Source organism: Budorcas taxicolor, chromosome 9, assembly GCF_023091745.1.
Source record: "Budorcas taxicolor isolate Tak-1 chromosome 9, Takin1.1, whole genome shotgun sequence".
Lineage (NCBI taxonomy): Eukaryota > Metazoa > Chordata > Mammalia > Artiodactyla > Bovidae > Budorcas > Budorcas taxicolor.
The window spans coordinates 79,236,807-79,255,023 of NC_068918.1; the positions used below are offsets into that span (position 1 = coordinate 79,236,807).

The following is an 18,217-nucleotide window of genomic DNA, read 5'->3' on the forward strand; positions in this document are numbered from 1 at the left end:
AAAAAGCTATTGGTATACCCCTCACACGTCAGATGTGGCAATTAGCCTTGCAATAAAGAAAATATAGACAGCTGTATAAGATTAAGACAAGATCACTGAAGGCCTGCAAACCAAACTGATCTTTCTGGATCCCAACTTGCTCCAGGTTGAAAATCAGAACAAAACACATTAACCTTTTTTTTAGGACTAAATGCCGTGTCTCTCCAGCATCTCCTACAGATTTTAGCTGCTGGAAATCCAGTGTCCATAACTTGTCCCTTTATTTCTCTTTTACCTGGGATTTATAAGATTTTAAATAGTCTCATTTTTGAGGCAGTTAAACTTCTCAGAGGTTGTCACCTGCCTAAGGCTGCAAAGTCACCTTGTGAACTCCAAGGCCCACACACCCTTCACTGGTCTCCAGCCTGATAAATACCATCAGCATCTAAACCAACTGCCCTCCTAGGAAGCAAACTGCCACCTGCGGGCAGGATGTTATCAGCATCCTAGGCGGAGGAAGAACGTACGGTCTCCAGGCAGGGCGGGAGGCCCATCCTCACGTCCCACCCTCCTCTGATTTTTATCCCTAATCAAATTTCGCCTGCGACTCAAAAGTGCCAGAAAGCCAGGCGTCCAGGCAGCTCGAACAGCAGCCCCGCGCCCCGCCGGCCCCCGCCTTCCCCACGTCACAGCCATCGAGCGCAGTGCCCCCTAGGGGCCCCCGTTCGCCGAGGAAGGCAAGCCAGGTCCTTCCAGCCTCTGGCCCGCTACCGGCCCGCCCAGCCACCCCCGGCAGAGACGTGAGCCGCTGCCTCTCCGAGATCTGCAGCCGCATCTCCGCGTCGCGGGAGGACCCGCGCGACCTCCGGTTCTCGCAGCCGCCACCGCTCGCGCCTCGCCATGAGCGCGCTCCTGCCGCTCGTCCTGCGCCGGCTCGCGCGCCCGCAGCACCCCGGCCCGCCGCGCCGCCTCCCATCCCTTTGTCGCCCTAGCAGCAGCGGGGGCAGCGGATGTGGCAGCGGGGAGGGTCTCCTCGGGCAGCAGCGGTTGCCGGATACCCAGGCCGGGAGCAGCCGGGGCCCGAGCAGCTCGGCGCCCCCAGCGCGGGACTCGATCGTCCGGTGAGTGTCCGGCGCTAGCCGCCGCCCAGGTTCCTGGCAGTGGCGGGGTTTGGGGGAGGTTAGGAGGAATCCAGGAGGCGGGGCGGCTGCAGCGCTCGAGTCTCGGCCGACCCCCGGGAACCTCCGTGGAGGTTCGCTGAGCATGGGCTGTAGTTATTTAGTGCCAACTTTTCGGGGTGATGGCGGCTAGTCGGGGTTTGGCTGGGGGGGCGGGTAGCGCGGGCATCCGGAGAATGGGCTGGGCAAGCGCGAGAACGGAGATTCCCCGAGCCGGCCTAGGTCTGGGGGCGGGGGAGCCGGAGGGCGTGAACCTCCACAGCGGGTGCTGCGTAGCCCACACCGCGTGCCGCGGTCCACGTGCGCCTCCGGCCGCCGGCTCTGATGCAACTGCGCGGGGCGCGGCCAGGGCAGGAAAGGGGCGGTGCGGCGAGGGTGGGCGCCTCCTCCACCTTCTGCTCCTCCCTTCAGCTGGTCGATTCCCGGGTCGGGGGCTGGACAGTTGCGGGGCTAGGATGGGGGGAGTAGGGGGGCGCAGCCAGGGCCCGGCGATCTGCGCCCATCGGCGCAGCGGCTCCGCCTTTTGGACGCTATCTGGGCGCGGTGGACTGTGACTGCCGTTGAAGTCCGCGCTCATCACCGCAGCCTCCGGCGCCTGGGAGGACTGCGGCCCGGCGCACCCGTTGACTCACTGGAGGCGGCCGAAGTCGGGGCGGTCTGGTTCCAGGCGTCGCTGCACCGTGGGCGCGGCATCCCCAGCGCAACTTGTTTCCAAAGTTATCTCTCGAGCCAGAGGCAAACTCTGGGAGCCCCGGGTCAGGCCTTCCGCTGTCCCCACCCGGAGATCTTCGCGGGTCCCCCTCCATCCACCCCCCACCCCCCGCCCCCGACCCCTCACACACATCCTAACCGCTCTTCTTCGCCCTTCGGCGGGAGAAAGGGGAAGTAGATTTCTGTCTGGAGAAGTCTGTTAGCTGGGGACCCAGACGGTGTAGAGCAAAGCGCTCCGGACGTTCCTGGGGGCCAGGATTCCAGTCAGCAAGCTGTTCACCTCCATCCATAGACATCCTCTTCTGTTTTCCTTCTGTCCTTTATTTAGAGAATGGATATGCCTGTTTCCAAAGCACTTCTTCCGAGAAGGCAATGGCACTCCACTCCAGTACTCTTGCCTGGAAAATCCCATGGACGGAGGAGCCTGGTAGGCTGCAGTCCATGGGGTCGCTAGGAGTCGGACACGACTGAACGACTTCACTTTCACTTTTCACTTTCATGCATCGAAGAAGGAAATGGCAACTCACTCCAGTATTCTTGCCTGGAGAATCCCAGGGACGGGGGAGCCTAGTGGGTTGCGGTCTATGGGGTCGCACAGAGTCTGACACGACTGAAGCGACTTAGCAGCAGCCGCAAAGCACTTCTTGAGGTGGCCTGCGACTCCAAGGACCCTTTTGTTTAGCTTACCCTGTCTCTCTGAAAGTTGAGGTTTCATCTCTTCCTGTCATTAGGTTTTAAGCAATGAGCTCACCTTAAGGGTTTGTCACCAAACCTAACTGGGAACGCTGGCCAAATGTGCAGCAAAGCCAATCTCCTGGACATGGGGTGTGATGTAGGCAAGTACAAGGTTTGTTGTAGGTTACCAAGCAGGTGAGTCCAGGACAAGCCTCAGATCCACTCTAGCTTGGTCTCTGAGTTAGCCTTTTGTTTGTTTTTCTTTTTTTTTAAGGGGAAGAACTGAAAGGCTGGAATTAGTAATCTTGGGACGTTTCTGTGATGTTTCATTTCTTAATTGTAGCTTTGGCATTTGGCATGTCTTTGGTTTATGCTCCTCTGGCTGGCTGGTCCTTGAGTGGGAGTCTGTTAGCTCCTCTCCTGAGTATATAGTTAATGAGATCTATGATAGCAATCTTATTTATTTTTATGATAGCAATTTTAACACATTAATGAGATTACCAATAACAGTTTTAGTCATCTGGCTCTGGTTGATTGTTTATTTAGCACAGAATTAAAGTCACAGGGCACAGGAAACTGGACAAAAATTCTAGATAGGTTAATCATAAGTTGAATAAGAGGTTTTAAGGGAATTTGGTTTCAAGGTAAGAGTCTGAAGACAGTATAGGAGGCAAAAATCTCCTTCCAACTAGAAGTTGACATGACAACTTTTCTCACCAGGGCAAAAAAATATATCTTGATTAGAAACATTTATGCTACTTTTTAGACTTATTGAACCTGATAACTCCTTCTTTGCTTTGTTTGGCACTGTAGGAATAATGAGTAACCCCAAAGAATGATACATTACACATGTAACAAGTTGTGGGGGGGTTTAGTCAAGGGTTGGTGACAGATCTGAGCTTCTGTAGTCATACGCCCTTCATTTATTGGAAGGGTAGGAACTGCACTTTTCTGGGGAAAGTGCTTTTGGAAGGCATGTTTTCAGTGTTGAAGGGTAGCTTAGAGGTGCAGAAGAACATTTTACAATTATAAGAACAAGGATAGAGTTCTTGTAGTGCTCCTGCCCTACATTGAGAAAAGGGGTTTGTTACGGTTCAGGGAATTGTCCACTCTGGTCAACCAAAGGCTGAGCTTGGGTCCGAGGCTATTTCCACTCAGAGCTTTAGAGCCACCCAGACACTCCTTTTTGAGAACATACATTCCAGGCCCCACCCAGATTTAGGGAGTCCAACTTGATAGGCTGAGGCACAAAGCCTTTCTCTTTCCCAGGCTCTCTGGCTGATCCTTCTCATTGCCAAGAACCACTTGGGACCCACACTCCAGTGCCTTCCCACACTACGCAGAAATGAGGACCCAATACGCCCAAAATTCGTAGTCAAGAAAGGCGGGGAGGGACTTCCCTAGTGGCCCAGTGGTTAAGACTCAGCGTTTCCAGTGCAGGGTGCCTGGATTCCATCTAAGATCCTGCACACCAAGCAGTGTGGCCAAAATAATCATAAACATAAGAAAAGTGTGGAATCTGCATATAGCACGTGGTCCTCAGCCACGTCTTGCTGCAAAGAAGATTCTGGCTCATTTATAAGGTGATCTGTGAATTTTCATATATAGTTCAACAGAACAATAGAATCATTTCACTGGGAATCCAGTTGCTTTATCCCAGGTAATTAAAAACAAACAAAAACTTGCCTGGTTTATAGACAGCTGTATGCTCATCTATTCCGTTTCTTTTGGCTCAGCTGACAGTGGAAAGGCTCATCTGGTTAAGTTTTGAAACCTTTAAACATTTTCCGAGGCCCCTTCTTTCCTCTTCCACCTAATAGGAGCTGTGCCCTCCAGTTACGTTCGTCATTTTCTTCTCTGAAAACTCGGAGGAGTTTTGTGTCGGGCTATTTTGCCCCGTCCGTTTGTCTGTGGCCACTTACTGCTGATGAGACCTGGCTGAGAGTTCACCCTGCAATTTTTGAAAACTGTTATGTGTGCAAGACTCTGGTGGAGATGGGAGGTAAAACTTAAAGGTGGTCTTAAGCCCTGAAGCTTGGGTACCGCCTCAACTAAGCCTCTTGTTTATTACTGTGAGAGGAAAATGAGCCAACTTTTTTTTAAAAATATTTTTAATTAAAAAATTTTAATTGAAACGTAATTGATTTACAGTGTTGTGTTAATTTCAGTTATACGGCAGTGACTCAGCTACATATATATGTCTGTGTATATATAGATATATATATGTGCTCAGTTGTGTCTGACTCTTTGCAGCTCCACGGACCATAGCCTGCCAGGCACCTCTGTCCATGGGGATTCTCCAGGCAAGAATACTGTAGTTGGTTGCCATGCCCTCCTTAAGGGGATCTTCCCCACCCAGGGATCAAACCCAGGTCTCCCGCATTGCAGGCAGATTCTTTACTGTCTGAGCCACGAGGGAAGCCCAGATATATGTATAGATCTAACTTTTTTTTTTCAGATTCCTTAGTTATTTCAAGATATTGAATGTATTTCCCTATGCTATATTGTAGGTCCTTGTTCTTTGTCTTATTTCATATATAGTAAAGTCTGTTAATCCCAGACTCCCGATTTATCCCTCCCCCTGCCCTTCTTCCCCTTTGGTAACCATAAGATTGTTTTCTATGTCTGAGGGTCTTTTTCTGTTCTGTAAATAAATTCATCCAAAAGAGCCGACTTTCTTGATTGTGTACAATTAAGGAACATTTCATGTGGATGATGGTGAAAAGTGGTCTCTGAAATGGCTCATCCCAGGAAGCTACAGAAAGAGAGCCTGCCTTGTACCACGTTTATCTCGGTCTGCCCCTGTCCCTGGAAGCTGACACCTGGGGGATGCTAAGGGGAAGGTGGCCCCTGCTATTTTTCAGGAGGTTCCAGTGCAGACTTGAAGGGCCCAGAGGAGTGAGAGGCTCCTTCTGTGAGAGGCCTCAGGAGAATATCAGATCCCTGCACCTCCCCAGTGTTTCTGCAACGTTTGCTTCCCATCCCTTCTGTAAACTCTGTAAAAAGAGCTTAAAGTGTATCCTGACCCATCACTTCTTACCTCCTCCACAATCCCCTGTGTTAGTACCCCACTTCCCCGCAAGTTTGCTTTCCCCCTGGACCCAGACTCTTTTGGAGTGGAAGGATTATGGTAGAGAAGGGGATTATTGAACCGAGAAACCCAAACTTCTTACTACAGTAAACTTAGAAAATGCAAGAGAAAAAGTCACCCCTAGAAAATTACCATTCGCATCCAGCTCATTTACCTCCGCTTATTTTGAAAATTAAGAGGTTGTCGCATTTTATGCCCGGTTAAGTAGTTCATGATTGCTCTCCTGGGCACCCCCTGGCCCTGGGCATACCCGGAGGAGCACCCTTTTGCTGTCTAATTAGATAGGAAGAGAACTTCTAAGAAAATGTGTGGTACCTACCCTTTCTTGTCAAACCTAGATCTGACCGTGTTGTTTCTCTTTGCCAATGTAGAGAAATCCTTCAGAATTCGAAAGAAGTTCTGAGTTTATTGCAAGAAAAGACCCCTACCTTTAAGCCAGTTCTTGCTGTTATTCAGGTAAGCTGAGAATGCGGTTCTGTCTTGCTATTTTATGGTGTCTTTTTTTTTGGCCATTTTGGGTCTTCGCTTCCACGCGTGGACCTTCTCTAGTTGGGGTGTGTGGGCCTCTCACTGTAGTGGTGTCTCTTGTTGCGGAGCACGGGCACTTGATGCATGTGTTCAATCAGTAATTGTGGCCCGTGGGCTTAGTTGCTCTGCGGCATGTGGAATCTTCCAGCCCAGGGACTGAACTTGCGTCCCCTGCACTGGCAGACAGACTCTTAACCACTGGACTACCAGGCAAGTCCTGGTATCTTTCTATCTAGATTGTACACAGACAACCACCTGCATTTCTTGTCGCAGACATCCCACTGGGGCTTAGGGGAGGAAGGAGAAGCCTCAGCTGGAAATGCTGTTGTTTCCCCCTTTATCTGGTCATTTTGCTGCTTCAGGGTTACAGGTCAGGTACCGCTCTGTTTGCGTCTTTTGGTGTGGATAAATTCCAGAGGTCGGGATGTAGATGCTCCCATAACTTGCATTATGCAGGATATACTGTGGCCAAGTATAAATTCTTATCAGATGTGATCTGAGGGGAAAGGGGAAAAACATGCCTCTTTGTTTCCACGGAATACAGACGCTTGGTGAGACACGGTATTTGGTGATCTTGCTACTTGGTCTCTAAAGCCTGCCTTGAGTCTGAAGGGCCAAAAGCCATGGCATGTCAGAAAGACTTCAAGTTCCACATCTGTCTTCTGACTTTGGACCCTTTGTTGCCAGCTGCGGTTGGCACTATTTGCCACCTGTGTTGGCACACCCAGGTGATGCCAGGTGCGGGCAAGTGATGAGCTGAGTCAAGCCTGTAAGCGAACACAGCCCAACAGTGGAGCTGCCACTATTGTTCTTGGCATGGCGTTTAATGTATCAGAAGAGCTGCCTCATCAGCGCTGTGATTTCAAGACCAGAGAGCTATGCTCAAGTCACTTGCATTCTTTGGAGTCTGTTCCTGCAAAGATAGGCAGGTGAGAAGAGTGGAAAGAGAAGTGAACCGAGGGCCTAGCCTCCTGGAATTCAGCTTTCTTGATAGCTTTTCACTGAAGGGCAAGTCACCTAAATCTCCCTGTTTGGCATTCCTCACTTAGAAGTGGATTCTGGTTGTGGCTATATATGCCCTGTGAGGATTCTTATTTTAAAAAGAAACATAACTTGAAAGTCTGAAAAATTGCCGTGTTAATGAAGACCAGCCATTAGCTCCCTTTTATGAGCAATAAGATTCTTGTTCTGCATTTCCCTTTGATCGCCTTTGTTGTTAGATAATGCATAATCACAGAATTAGCATTTGGATTGTTCTGTGCCTATTCAGGATCTTTTTATGTTGATCTTTAATACAGTCTCCTTCTGTCTCCCCTCTCCCAAGGCAGGTGATGATAACCTGATGCAAGAAGTAAACCAGAATTTGGCTGAGGAGGTAAGGATTCTTGATTTTCAAAATGCATTTTAATTTTTGGATGGTACATTCATCCCCTCTCAGTGACAAACTCGCCCTGTGTACTCTTTGCAGGCTGGTCTGAACATCACCCACATCTGCCTTCCTGCGGAGAGCGGGGAAGATGAGGTAAGACGGCAGGGCTCGTGGCTCTTCTTTTGTGCTCCTCCCCCTCAGTCCTAGTAGACCTCTTAGCATCGTTTGTTATGGGCGCAACTGACCAAGCCTTTTCTCAGGGCTGAACTTTTGGAGGGAAGAATTCACTTTTTCCACTAGTGTAAATACTCTGTGATTTGTCCCTTACCATGTTTCTTTCTTTTTTCTTTAAAGTAGAGTTGATTCACAATGTTTTGTTAGTTTCTGGTGTATAGCAAAGTGATTCAGTTATACATATATGCTTGTATATTCTTTTTCATATTCTTTTCCATTATGGTTTATTACAGGCTATTGAATGTAGTTCCCTGTGCTATATAGTAGTACCTTTTTTAAAAAATACATTTATTTATTTGACTGCACCAGGCCTCAAATGTGGCACGTCAGATCTTCGACCATAGTTGCAGCATTTGGAATATTTAGCTGTGACATACGAACTCTTATTTGTGGCATATGGGATCTAGTTCCCTGACCAAGGATCAAACCCAGACCTCCTGCATTGGGAGCTCGGAGTCTTAGCCACTGGACTATTAGGGAAGTCCCCAGTACCTTGTTTTTTATCTCCTTACCATATATTTCTGCTCAGTAAGGCCTCCCCTCATGGGCACTAGTGGTAAAGAACCTGCCTGCCAATACAGGAGACTTAAGAGACATGAGTTCGATCCCTGGGCCAGGAAGATCCCCTAAAGAAGAAATTGGCAACCCACTCCAGTATTCTTGCCTGGAGAATCCCATGGACAGAGGAGCCTGGTGGGCCTCAACCCATGGGGTCACAAAGGGTTGGACACGCCTGAAGCGACTGTCACACACCGTATGTTTCTGTTGACAGCATGAGCTGTGACATGGTCACTTTGGCTGTGCTTCTTCAGCTGTTGCGACAGCATAGTCTCACGGAAACTGTCAGTGTCTGGAGGACCAGTTCTGGTTTGCGATGTCCTGACCTGAGTTGTTTGACCTTGGGCCATTCTTTGGTTCTTCTGGGTCACAGTTGCCTCATTAGTAAAATAAAGGACAGGATCATTTTCCAGATGCTTTTCCAGGCTAACTTTGTGTGAATCTTTTAAGTGGCGTTTTGGGGCAGCTGATAAAAAACCATCATAGGTTCTTTCAGTGCTACTGTATGTGCTATAGGTGTTTCCACCAGCAGGGATACCAACCCTCCTGTGTGTCATCTCAAGCCTGGGAGAAGCTGCACTGCATTAATAGGGCCTCGGACACTAAACCAGGGGCCATCCTGGTATCTGACCCTTCTGTGGCTAGGTTTTCTTCAGACTGGCTATGGCAGTGATGAAAAATGTAAATAATCGGGAATAGCACTGGAGTCTTTTGTAGGTGCATAAAGTTCAGAAGTAGGGAATTCCTGGCTAGTGTGGTAGCATCACAAAGTCCTTAGATACTCAGGTTCCCAGGATCTTGCTTTGCTGCCTCATATCCAGGATGGCCCAGTCAGCTCTACAGATCACACCCACATTCTATTGTGGTGTTCAGTTGCTCAGTCGTGTCCGACTTTTGGTGACCCTGTGGACTGCAGCACGCCAGGCTTCCCTGTCCTTCACTATCTCCCTGAGCTTGCTCAAATTCATGTCCACTGAGTCAATGATGCTGTCTAACCATCTCATCCTCTATCACCCCTCTTCTGCCCTCAATCTTTCCCAGCATCAGGGTCTTTTCCAGTGAGTCATCTCTTTGCCTCAGGTGGCTCAAGTATTAGAGCTTCAGCTTCAGCATCAGTCCTTCCAGTGAATATTCAGCATTGATTTCCCTTAGGATTGACTGGTTTGATCTCCTTGCAGTCCAAGGGACTCTCAAGAGTCCACATTCTAGCCAGCATCAGAGAGAAAATAAATCCAGACTCAGTGAGAAGTGATATAATCCAAAAGAATTACTGCAAGGTGGGGAAGGTACATTAAGGAAATGTACTCTGCCCATAACTTCTACATACCTTTGAGAGGTAGGCAGAAGGCTTGTCTTTTATAGGGAGGGGGAGAGAAGGCTTGAAAGAAGCCAGTGTAATGAAAGAAAGGGTGGCTTGATGAGAGAGCAGATGAGAGAATGTTTTACCCTGAAGCCAGCCTCTTCTCATTAGTGGAGGGAGGAGAGTGCCGTCTGCCAGTCAGACTGAGGCTAGGTCAAAGTTTGGGCTTCCCTGGTGGCTCAGATGGTAAAGATGTGTCTACAGTGTGGGAGACCTGGGTTCAATCTGTGTGTTGGGAAGATCCCCTGGAGGGGAGCATAGCAACCCACTCCAGTATTCTTGCCTGGAGAGTCTCCATGGACAGAGGAGCCTAGCGGGCTACAGTCATGGCGTCACCAACAGTTGGACATAGCTGAGCGACTAGGCACAGCACAGCACAGGCCAAAGTTTAAGAACCAGAGGGAAGGAAAGAAGCTTACCTAAGTTCGATTTATAAGCAGTTTTCTCTGATGGATCAGTGGGGACAAGCGGTTCAGCTAAATTACTCATGGACAAAAAATGGGAATTTGAGGGGTCTGTATCTGGCCTTATTCCCAGGTAGGCAAGAAAGCATCAGATGGGCTCAAATCTGACTGTGGACAGGGAATTGTCTTTTACGGCTCTCATTTGTAGCCTCTCATGTCTTTATTAATTGCTGGGCTTTGTTTTTGTTTTGTCCTGTTCTGGTAGAGAATAGTGATAAGAAAGACTTAAAGACACCAAAAATTCAGCCAAGCTTTTATATGTGGTGAGAAGAGGATATAGATTTCTTTCTGCTTTACACCAGGTCTTCAACAAGGACAAAAAGAAACTAGAACACATACATTTTTATGAATCTATGTTTAATATAATATGCCTTTTGTTGGGTCTTATTTTTGCACCACTGACTATAGTTTTCCCCTTAGATTATAGATGAGATCCTGAAGATTAATGAAGACAGCAGAGTACATGGCCTTGCCCTTCAGATCGCTGAGACCTCATTTAGCAGCAAAATCCTCAATGCTTTGAAGCCAGAAAAAGATGTGGATGGGTAAGAACATATAAAAGAAAACAATCAACTCATTGCTAGTTTGTTTACGGTGAATTTTTGAAAACTCTGCTCTTTCAACTATGTCAGTAATTAAGACTTGAAAGGAATAATTTTAAATATTTCAGGAGTTGGAGGGTCTGTTAAATTCTGCATAAGAAAGTGCATGTTTGGGAAAATACATTTGCCCTTTTGTAGTGCTTGTGTGCCATTTTGGAATTAACCAGTCATATTCATTTGAGAAGTTCCTGTCTGACTTACAGAGTCCTTAGCCAGCTCTCCTCTTCTAATAACTTTTCCTTGATAATTCTACCATACTAGAGAAAAAGCCCAGACTCCTGCTTCACCAGCAATAGAGTATTCTTCCTCAGTTCCAGGTCAGTAGAGAAGAACAAAGCAAGCCTTTACATTCATAATGCAGGGTTTTGTTTGAAGGGAAAAACTGAATAACAGGTGCTTTGATATTGGTCTTGGGTTTGTGTCACGTCATGATATACGCTTCAAGGGACAAGGAACACTACCCACGCATATGGAAGTTCCTGATGTTTCCTAAAAGTTGAAAACCTCATTTTCCGACATGGAAACAAGAGATTTATGTACTGTGACCTAAAAGAACATACTTAGCATTACAGGGTGGTAAGCAAATGTATCACATTATTCTTGTAGGGGCTGGATTGAGTGGATCACCACCTCATTGGCACATTCAGATTCTGCCATTATCTTGGCCTTCTGTTGGGACTTAGGGCAGACTCAAACAGGGAGAAAAGTTGTCATGAAAATCTCTGATCCTGTAGCAGACAAACCACAAAGAGAGAAGAAGCTCTAATTAGTTAGGAAACCTCCAGAACCTCAAGGTATCAAGGTGTAGTTTTCAATCTTTCATTAAAAGAGGAGTATGAAACCTTTCCCAAGTATCCTCATTTTGTTGCTAACCTGTATTGAGACCATCAGTTTAAGCTGAACAGTTAGGGACTATGTTGTCCTGGATTTGACAAGAAAGGACGCAAGGCATTGAAAGGACATGGTTCCTCCTTTTTTCTCTTGATTTCTACAGGAGATGAGTACTGATGTCAAGTGGGGGTCAGACCTTGAATCCAAATCTTGTGAGGTCACTCCCCAATTTCTAGAATTGATTCTGGACTTTGATACTGATGGAGATGTAATACCCTCAGGGTAAAGTGGGCTTGGCTTTAGGACCATGGCGATGTACACATCCAGGGCCACCCTCCTCCATAGTCCACTGAAATGAGCTTCCTGGAGCTGTGCAGAGAAGCCCTACATGGCTTGAAGCTGCAGGCGTGCTGTCCAAGCAAGATCAGAACACCCGTAGGGACCACATTAGCATTGCCTGAAGGGCCGCTCTAAAAAGCTGATGGCCTCTATTCCTGCCCTCTCTTTATTTTATATTTGTTTTTCTTGCCCACTCTTTAATTTCTATTTAATTATTTAATATATCCTATCTGTCAACAAAAATTCAGTAAACTATCAAGTTAAAAGGAATAAAAGAGAATTTTATTTGAGTCAAATCAAGGATTATAACCCAGCAAACAGATTCTCAGGAAGCTCTGAGAACTGTTCCTCTGTTAGAAGTCAGAGACAGTCATATAGTCATATAGATAGAAGTCAGATAGTCACAGGGATAGAAGTCACATAATCATACACATTGTTGAGAGAAAGGATAACACATCACAATGACACACTGATGCTTTACATAAAATTCACTAAGGGTGCAGAGTCCCGATGAGAAGAAAATGAAAGTGTTAGTTGTTCAGTTGTGTCTGATTCTTTGAGACCCCATGGACTGTAGCCCCCTACCAGGCTCCTCTGGCCCTGGAATTCTCCAGGCAAGAAAACGGGAGTGAGTTGTCATGCCCTTCTCCAGAGGATCTTCCTGAGCCAAGGACTGAACCTGGGTCTCCTGCATTGCAGGCTGATTCTTTACATCTGAGCCACCGGGGAAGCCCCATAGTCCAGATGAACCCCAAGTCACCCTGACCCCCTACAGAGCTGAGAAACAACGCTGTTCTTTTAAGAAGTTACATGGCTAGTGTCGGAATTTTAAAAAGTTATCTTTTCAGTTGAGCAGGCAGTCTTGTCTTTGAGGAACTCTGGTTAATGTGTCATGCAGGTACACACTGCAGAGCTGGGAGGGAGGGAGGCCCAAACGAGTACAGAGAGAGTTTTATAGTTAATTTTTTCTTGACCTGTTTTACAAAATAAACTTCTTTTCATTATATCAAATATTGACTTGGCTGTTATTTGGGATTAATACATGTACTTTACAGATGAGTGAGTTTGGGCCAAGTTTTAACTCACTTGTTCCCTTGCTTTTGGATTCAGATTAACGGATGTCAACCTGGGGAAGTTGGTCCGAGGAGATGCCCATGAGTGTTTTATTTCACCTGTGGCCAGAGCTATAATCGAACTTCTTGAAAAGTCAGGTATAATGCTCCCTCAGAAACGTTGCTGTTCTATGTTTTTTGGTATTCACGTGAGTTTTAGTAAAGATTTGTTTCTGGAAGATTCTTATTGAAACACTGAAGTGATATTCAGTGTCAGCCTTTTTTGTTTCTCATCAGATACATACGACTATGGAAGATTTTCTAATAAGACTATTATAATTTTAAAGAGAAATTGGTAAAGGTAAATGATTAACCTTGTTAAACATTAAATAACACATTAACACATTACGTGTTAAACATTTTCTCAGTGTCTCTCATGAAACTCTCAAAATAACCACCGTGAAAGACATTTCAAGTTTCAACTCCTCAAATCTGTCAGTGTGTAGACCTAGATAAAATTTATATTTAAAGCTTAAATGACTGTTAGATATAGACTGTTAGATATATAGTTTAAATGACTGTTAGATATGGTTTAGGGTATAGAAACCTAGATTAGGATTTATCAGTGAATAGTATCGCTTTCAGTATCAGTATTTAATTTCCATCTTTCTCTCCTTTCATGTCAGTGATATAGAAATGAATAATTTCTTAGTTATCACATTTAACAAGTAAATTATTACTGAGTCTTTCCTATAGTTAAGGACTTTATAACTGAATACATAAAAATTTAATAAACTTAATTTTTCTTTGCACTAGCTTGAGTAAAAAAGACACCAGTGTCCTTCCCCTATGCCCAAATGTGCAATGAGTAAACAAAAATTCTAAAATATATACCAAAGCTTTGTTAGAAGACTAAATTTCAAGATACACCTTTAGGACAATAGTCATTAACCTCAAATCTCTGAGATAATCCGAATAGACAGTGTCTTTCCATCATATGAATAATTAGATGATGATTCTGTATCACCCCACCATAAAATTTGCACAGAAAGAATAAATTACGGCTTATAGTCATTGTAAGTCTGGTGCCCAGAGGGCCAAGTTTTAAAAGGCTATTTTTTTGCAGCCAATTAAGCAGACGATGCTATTTTCGATGGGGAGTCCTGGTGTGCAGTGGCTGCAAACAGCAGGCTCCTGGGTAGTGTATGAAGCCTGTTGCCTGCATGGATTGCCCTAAGGGACCTTGAAGTGAAAGTGTCAGTCACTCAGTCGTGTCTGACTCGTCGTGAGCCCGTGGACTGTAGCCCGCTGGGCTCCTCTGTCCATAGAATTCTCCAGGCAAGAATACTGGAGTGAGTTGCCATTTGGAGACAGCCCTTTCCAGGGGACATTCGTGTCTGGCATGCTGTCCCCAGTCTAGGCTCCAGACAGGTATGCATGGTGCCTTTGGAAAGCACCAGGGCGCGATGGCCAGAGTCCACATTGGCCAGGTCATAATGTCCATCCGCACCAAGTTGCAGAACACGGAGCAGGTCAAGTTCAAGTTCCCTGGCTGCTGGAAGATCCACAGAAATGGGGATTTACTAAGTTTAATGTGGATGAAGTTGAGAACTTAGCGGAAAAGCAGCTTGTCCCAGAGAGCTGTGGGGTTGAATACGCCCCTATTCCCAGCCCCTGGACAAATGGTGGGCCCTGCGCTCCTGAGAGCCCAGACACTGTCCTCTTCTTAACACCCACCAGTAAATCCTACTTTAAAGGCTTTTTCACCCCTTGCATTAAAGCTGTATGGGACAAAGACATTGATGTTTTGATTATAATACTGAATTTTCATTTGGTGGGTAGGTGTCAGCTTAGAAGGAAAGAAGATCTTGGTAATAGGAGCTCATGGGTCTTTGGAAGCCACCCTACAATGTCTGTTCCAGAGAAAAGGGTCCATGACAATGAGCTCCCAGTGGAAAACACCTCAGCTTCAAGGCAAGGTAAGCATCTTTCATGTTGGAAACATATCTTCAAATGCTTATATTAGAAAAGAAGGACTGGAAATGCACAGACCAAGCATTTTAATATAAGAGATTAGAGAAAGAACAGCAGAAAAATCTCAAAGGATGAAAGCAAAGAACAGAGATTTCTATTGCAAAGCCATAATCAGTTCTTGGAAAAGTCTAATAATAGAGACACATCACTAGCCAATATGATTGAGAGGAAAAGAGAACACCAGCAATGTCAGGAATGAACAAGGATACATAAACACAGAAGCAATAACTATTTTTTTTAAAAGGCGAGTATGAGCAACTTTATGGTGATAAATCTGAAAACTTGTAAAAATGGATTCACGTAAAATTGAATAGTATATATAACATTGAAGACATTGAATCAGTCTCACAGACAAAAATCAAACAAGCAGACAAAAAGACAATAGTTTTATAAATAAGCTACCACAGTCAAACAAGATAGGAGAAGACAGAACATTTTGTAGCTCATGAGTTCCCAGTGCAGATAGTGACAAGATGCTAATGGACAATTACAGGCCAATTTCACCTGTGACGATAGATGAAGTTACCACTAGAAAAATAGAAAATAAAATCCAGGTTGAGGTTATCATGAGATTGTAAAGGAGGTTAATATCAATCAAAATGTATTAATGTAATTCATTACATTATCAGATTAAAATCTATACTTTCACCATAGTAGATACAGAAGAGTTATTAGATAAATTCTAATATTCATTATGAGATTTTTCTAAAAAGTCATCTTAGACTAGGAATTTAAAGAAATTCCTTAATCAGATAAAATGTCTATAAAAACAGAGTGAAAATATCATTTAACAGTGAAATACGAAAAGCTTTTTTGGGGGACTGCACTGCACAGCTTCTTCTTGTTAATAGTTCTTAGTTCTCTGACCAGAGATCAAAACCAGCAGTGGAAGCACCAAGTCCTAACAACTGAACCACCAGAGAATTCCCTAGAAACATTTTTTTTTAATTAGGAAAGACAAAGGTGTCTGTTATCAGTACTCCTAATTGGCATTGTGTGGGAATTCCTAGACAATGCAGTAATATGAAAAAAGAAAATGATGATGGGAAAGGAAAACACAAAATGTCTTCAATCCTGAATAATAAACTTATGTAAAAGGTACAGAAGACTCTATCAAGGTATCAGAATTACTTCACACATGCAAAAAAAAACAGATAACAGAATTACTAAGAGTTCATCTGGGTTCTTGGATATAAGATCGACAGGCAAAAGCTAATTGTATTTCTAAACACCACCCCCCACAGTTATAAAATTAATTTTTAAAGAAATACAACATATGATAACAATGAGAATATAAGGTACCTAGGAATATATTTCGGAGAAGGCAATGGCACCCCACTCCAGTACTCTTGCCTGGAAAATCCCATGGACAGAGGAGCCTGGTAGGCTGCAGTCCATGGGGTCGCGAAGAGTCGGACACGACTGAGCGACTTCACTTTGACTTTTCACTTTCATGCATTGGAGAAGGAAATGGCAACCCACTCCAGTGTTCTTGCCTGGAGAATCCCAGGGACAGGGGAGCCTGGTGGGCTGCCGTCTGTGGGCTCACACAGAGTCGGACACGACTGAAGTGACAGCAGCAGCAGCAGCAGGAATATATTTAACAAAGGCTATTTCTGACCTTTTGAAAGAAATTGTATAATTTTTATACATGCCGTTAAGAAGACTCAGTTAAAAGCAGAGATACCATTTCATGGATTAGAAGACTCACTCTCTTAAGGATATTGATACTGATTCTCTCCCAAATTAATCTCTATATTTGAATCAAAATCCTGACATAATATTATTGTGTAGCATTAGCCAAATTGATTCTAAAATGTACATGGGAGATCAGGACAAAAACAAGACAATTTTGAAGAAGCGTAGAGCTATAAATATCAATAAAGAATTTTTTAAAATTATTCGTTGGAATAAGGCAAGTTGCAGAAGGATGTATTTCATTTAACCCTATTTGCATAAGATTTAAAGTCAATACCATGTATACCGTTTTAGAGCTGCATACATATAAAGGAAAAGAATAAGGAAATGAGCAGAAACTGAACCAATTCAGGAAAACCACGACAGGACAAACGTGGATGTAGATGGAGAAGAGACTAGGGGACCTTCGCTTGTGTTGGTCATACCTTTTCTTAAACCGGGCAATGGGCACTGTGTCCAGGTATAAAAGAATTGTAATTCTTTTACAATTTACTGTCTGAAATAGTTTCATAAAGTTTTTAATTTCAAAAACTGGCTATGAATTCCACAAATGTCAAGCAAAGTGAATTTACATTAAAAGTGCATTAAATAGCACATTAAATTACCAAAATCTGAAAATACATGTTCCTCACTTTGCAACGTGAGGATGGAGACTAGCAAGTTGTAGTCCTGTCCTAGGGGCCAAGGCATCTGGACTGAGAGTTGTAATGTTTGAATGGCCAGTGTATGTATGTATGTATGTATGTATGTAATGTTTGAATGGCAAGTGGATCTGATGTATCTTGTTCTTTCTTGTTCGAAAACAGTCCTGGAACATGATCTTGCAATTACTATGTGATTTTTCAGTGGTCACCACATGGTGGCAGGCTATTCAAGAAAATTCAGAGACAGTGTTTTGTACTTTAAAGCCCAGAATTCCGGGTTGGGACGCTTAGTGGAAGAGGACAGTAAACTTGCCCTGAACTGAACAGCTGTGACGAAAAAGAGAAAAATGCCTTCATTGGCAATTCAGTGTTTTCACAGCTGTCACAGATAGTTTTGCTAGTTGTATCTGTATTTTGGAAAAACAAAGATATCTTTCAAAGTACTTTTTTATTATGGAGATAAATCACCTTGACTATTTGGATAAAGCTTATTCTAACTTTGAGAACCATGATTGCAAAGCTTTACTCTCTTGATAATCTAGAAATTAGGTAACATTCTGATTTTCCTGTATCTATGGAGGTTCTCTTTAAAAGCTGACATTGCACACACTTTTTTTTTTTTTAACTCCTTGGTACTTATAGCAGTACCACTGTGAATCTTAGAGACTGGCAACTTTCATTGCTTTTATTGCTTCGACTTTATAGCCAAAAATATGGCAAGAAAGATTCCAGGCTTTTCATTGTTTTTGTTTAGTCGATAAGTCTTGTCTGACTCTTTGCGACCCCATGTACTATAGCAAGCCAGGCTTCCCTATATCATGGAGCTTGCTCAAACTCATATCCACTGAGTCGGTGATGCCATTCAACTGT

General features: G+C 44.5%; 1 protein-coding gene and 1 non-coding gene across 2 annotated transcripts in view; both read left to right on the top strand.

Moving 5' to 3' along the window:
• The first annotated feature begins 879 nt into the window (after positions 1-879).
• The window catches only part of MTHFD1L (methylenetetrahydrofolate dehydrogenase (NADP+ dependent) 1 like), a 173,528-nt gene continuing 156,190 nt past the window's right edge, over positions 880-18,217 (top strand). The window contains exons 1-7 of the mRNA XM_052645507.1: positions 880-1,100; positions 6,006-6,090; positions 7,487-7,537; positions 7,631-7,684; positions 10,568-10,692; positions 13,030-13,130; positions 14,814-14,950. Coding sequence (XP_052501467.1) covers positions 880-1,100; positions 6,006-6,090; positions 7,487-7,537; positions 7,631-7,684; positions 10,568-10,692; positions 13,030-13,130; positions 14,814-14,950 — 774 coding nt within the window. The remainder of the gene's footprint in view (positions 1,101-6,005; positions 6,091-7,486; positions 7,538-7,630; positions 7,685-10,567; positions 10,693-13,029; positions 13,131-14,813; positions 14,951-18,217) is intronic.
• LOC128053632 (small nucleolar RNA SNORA70) lies at positions 14,092-14,226 on the top strand. Its single transcript, XR_008199949.1, has one exon. It is a non-coding gene; the product is annotated as a small nucleolar RNA SNORA70 (small nucleolar RNA).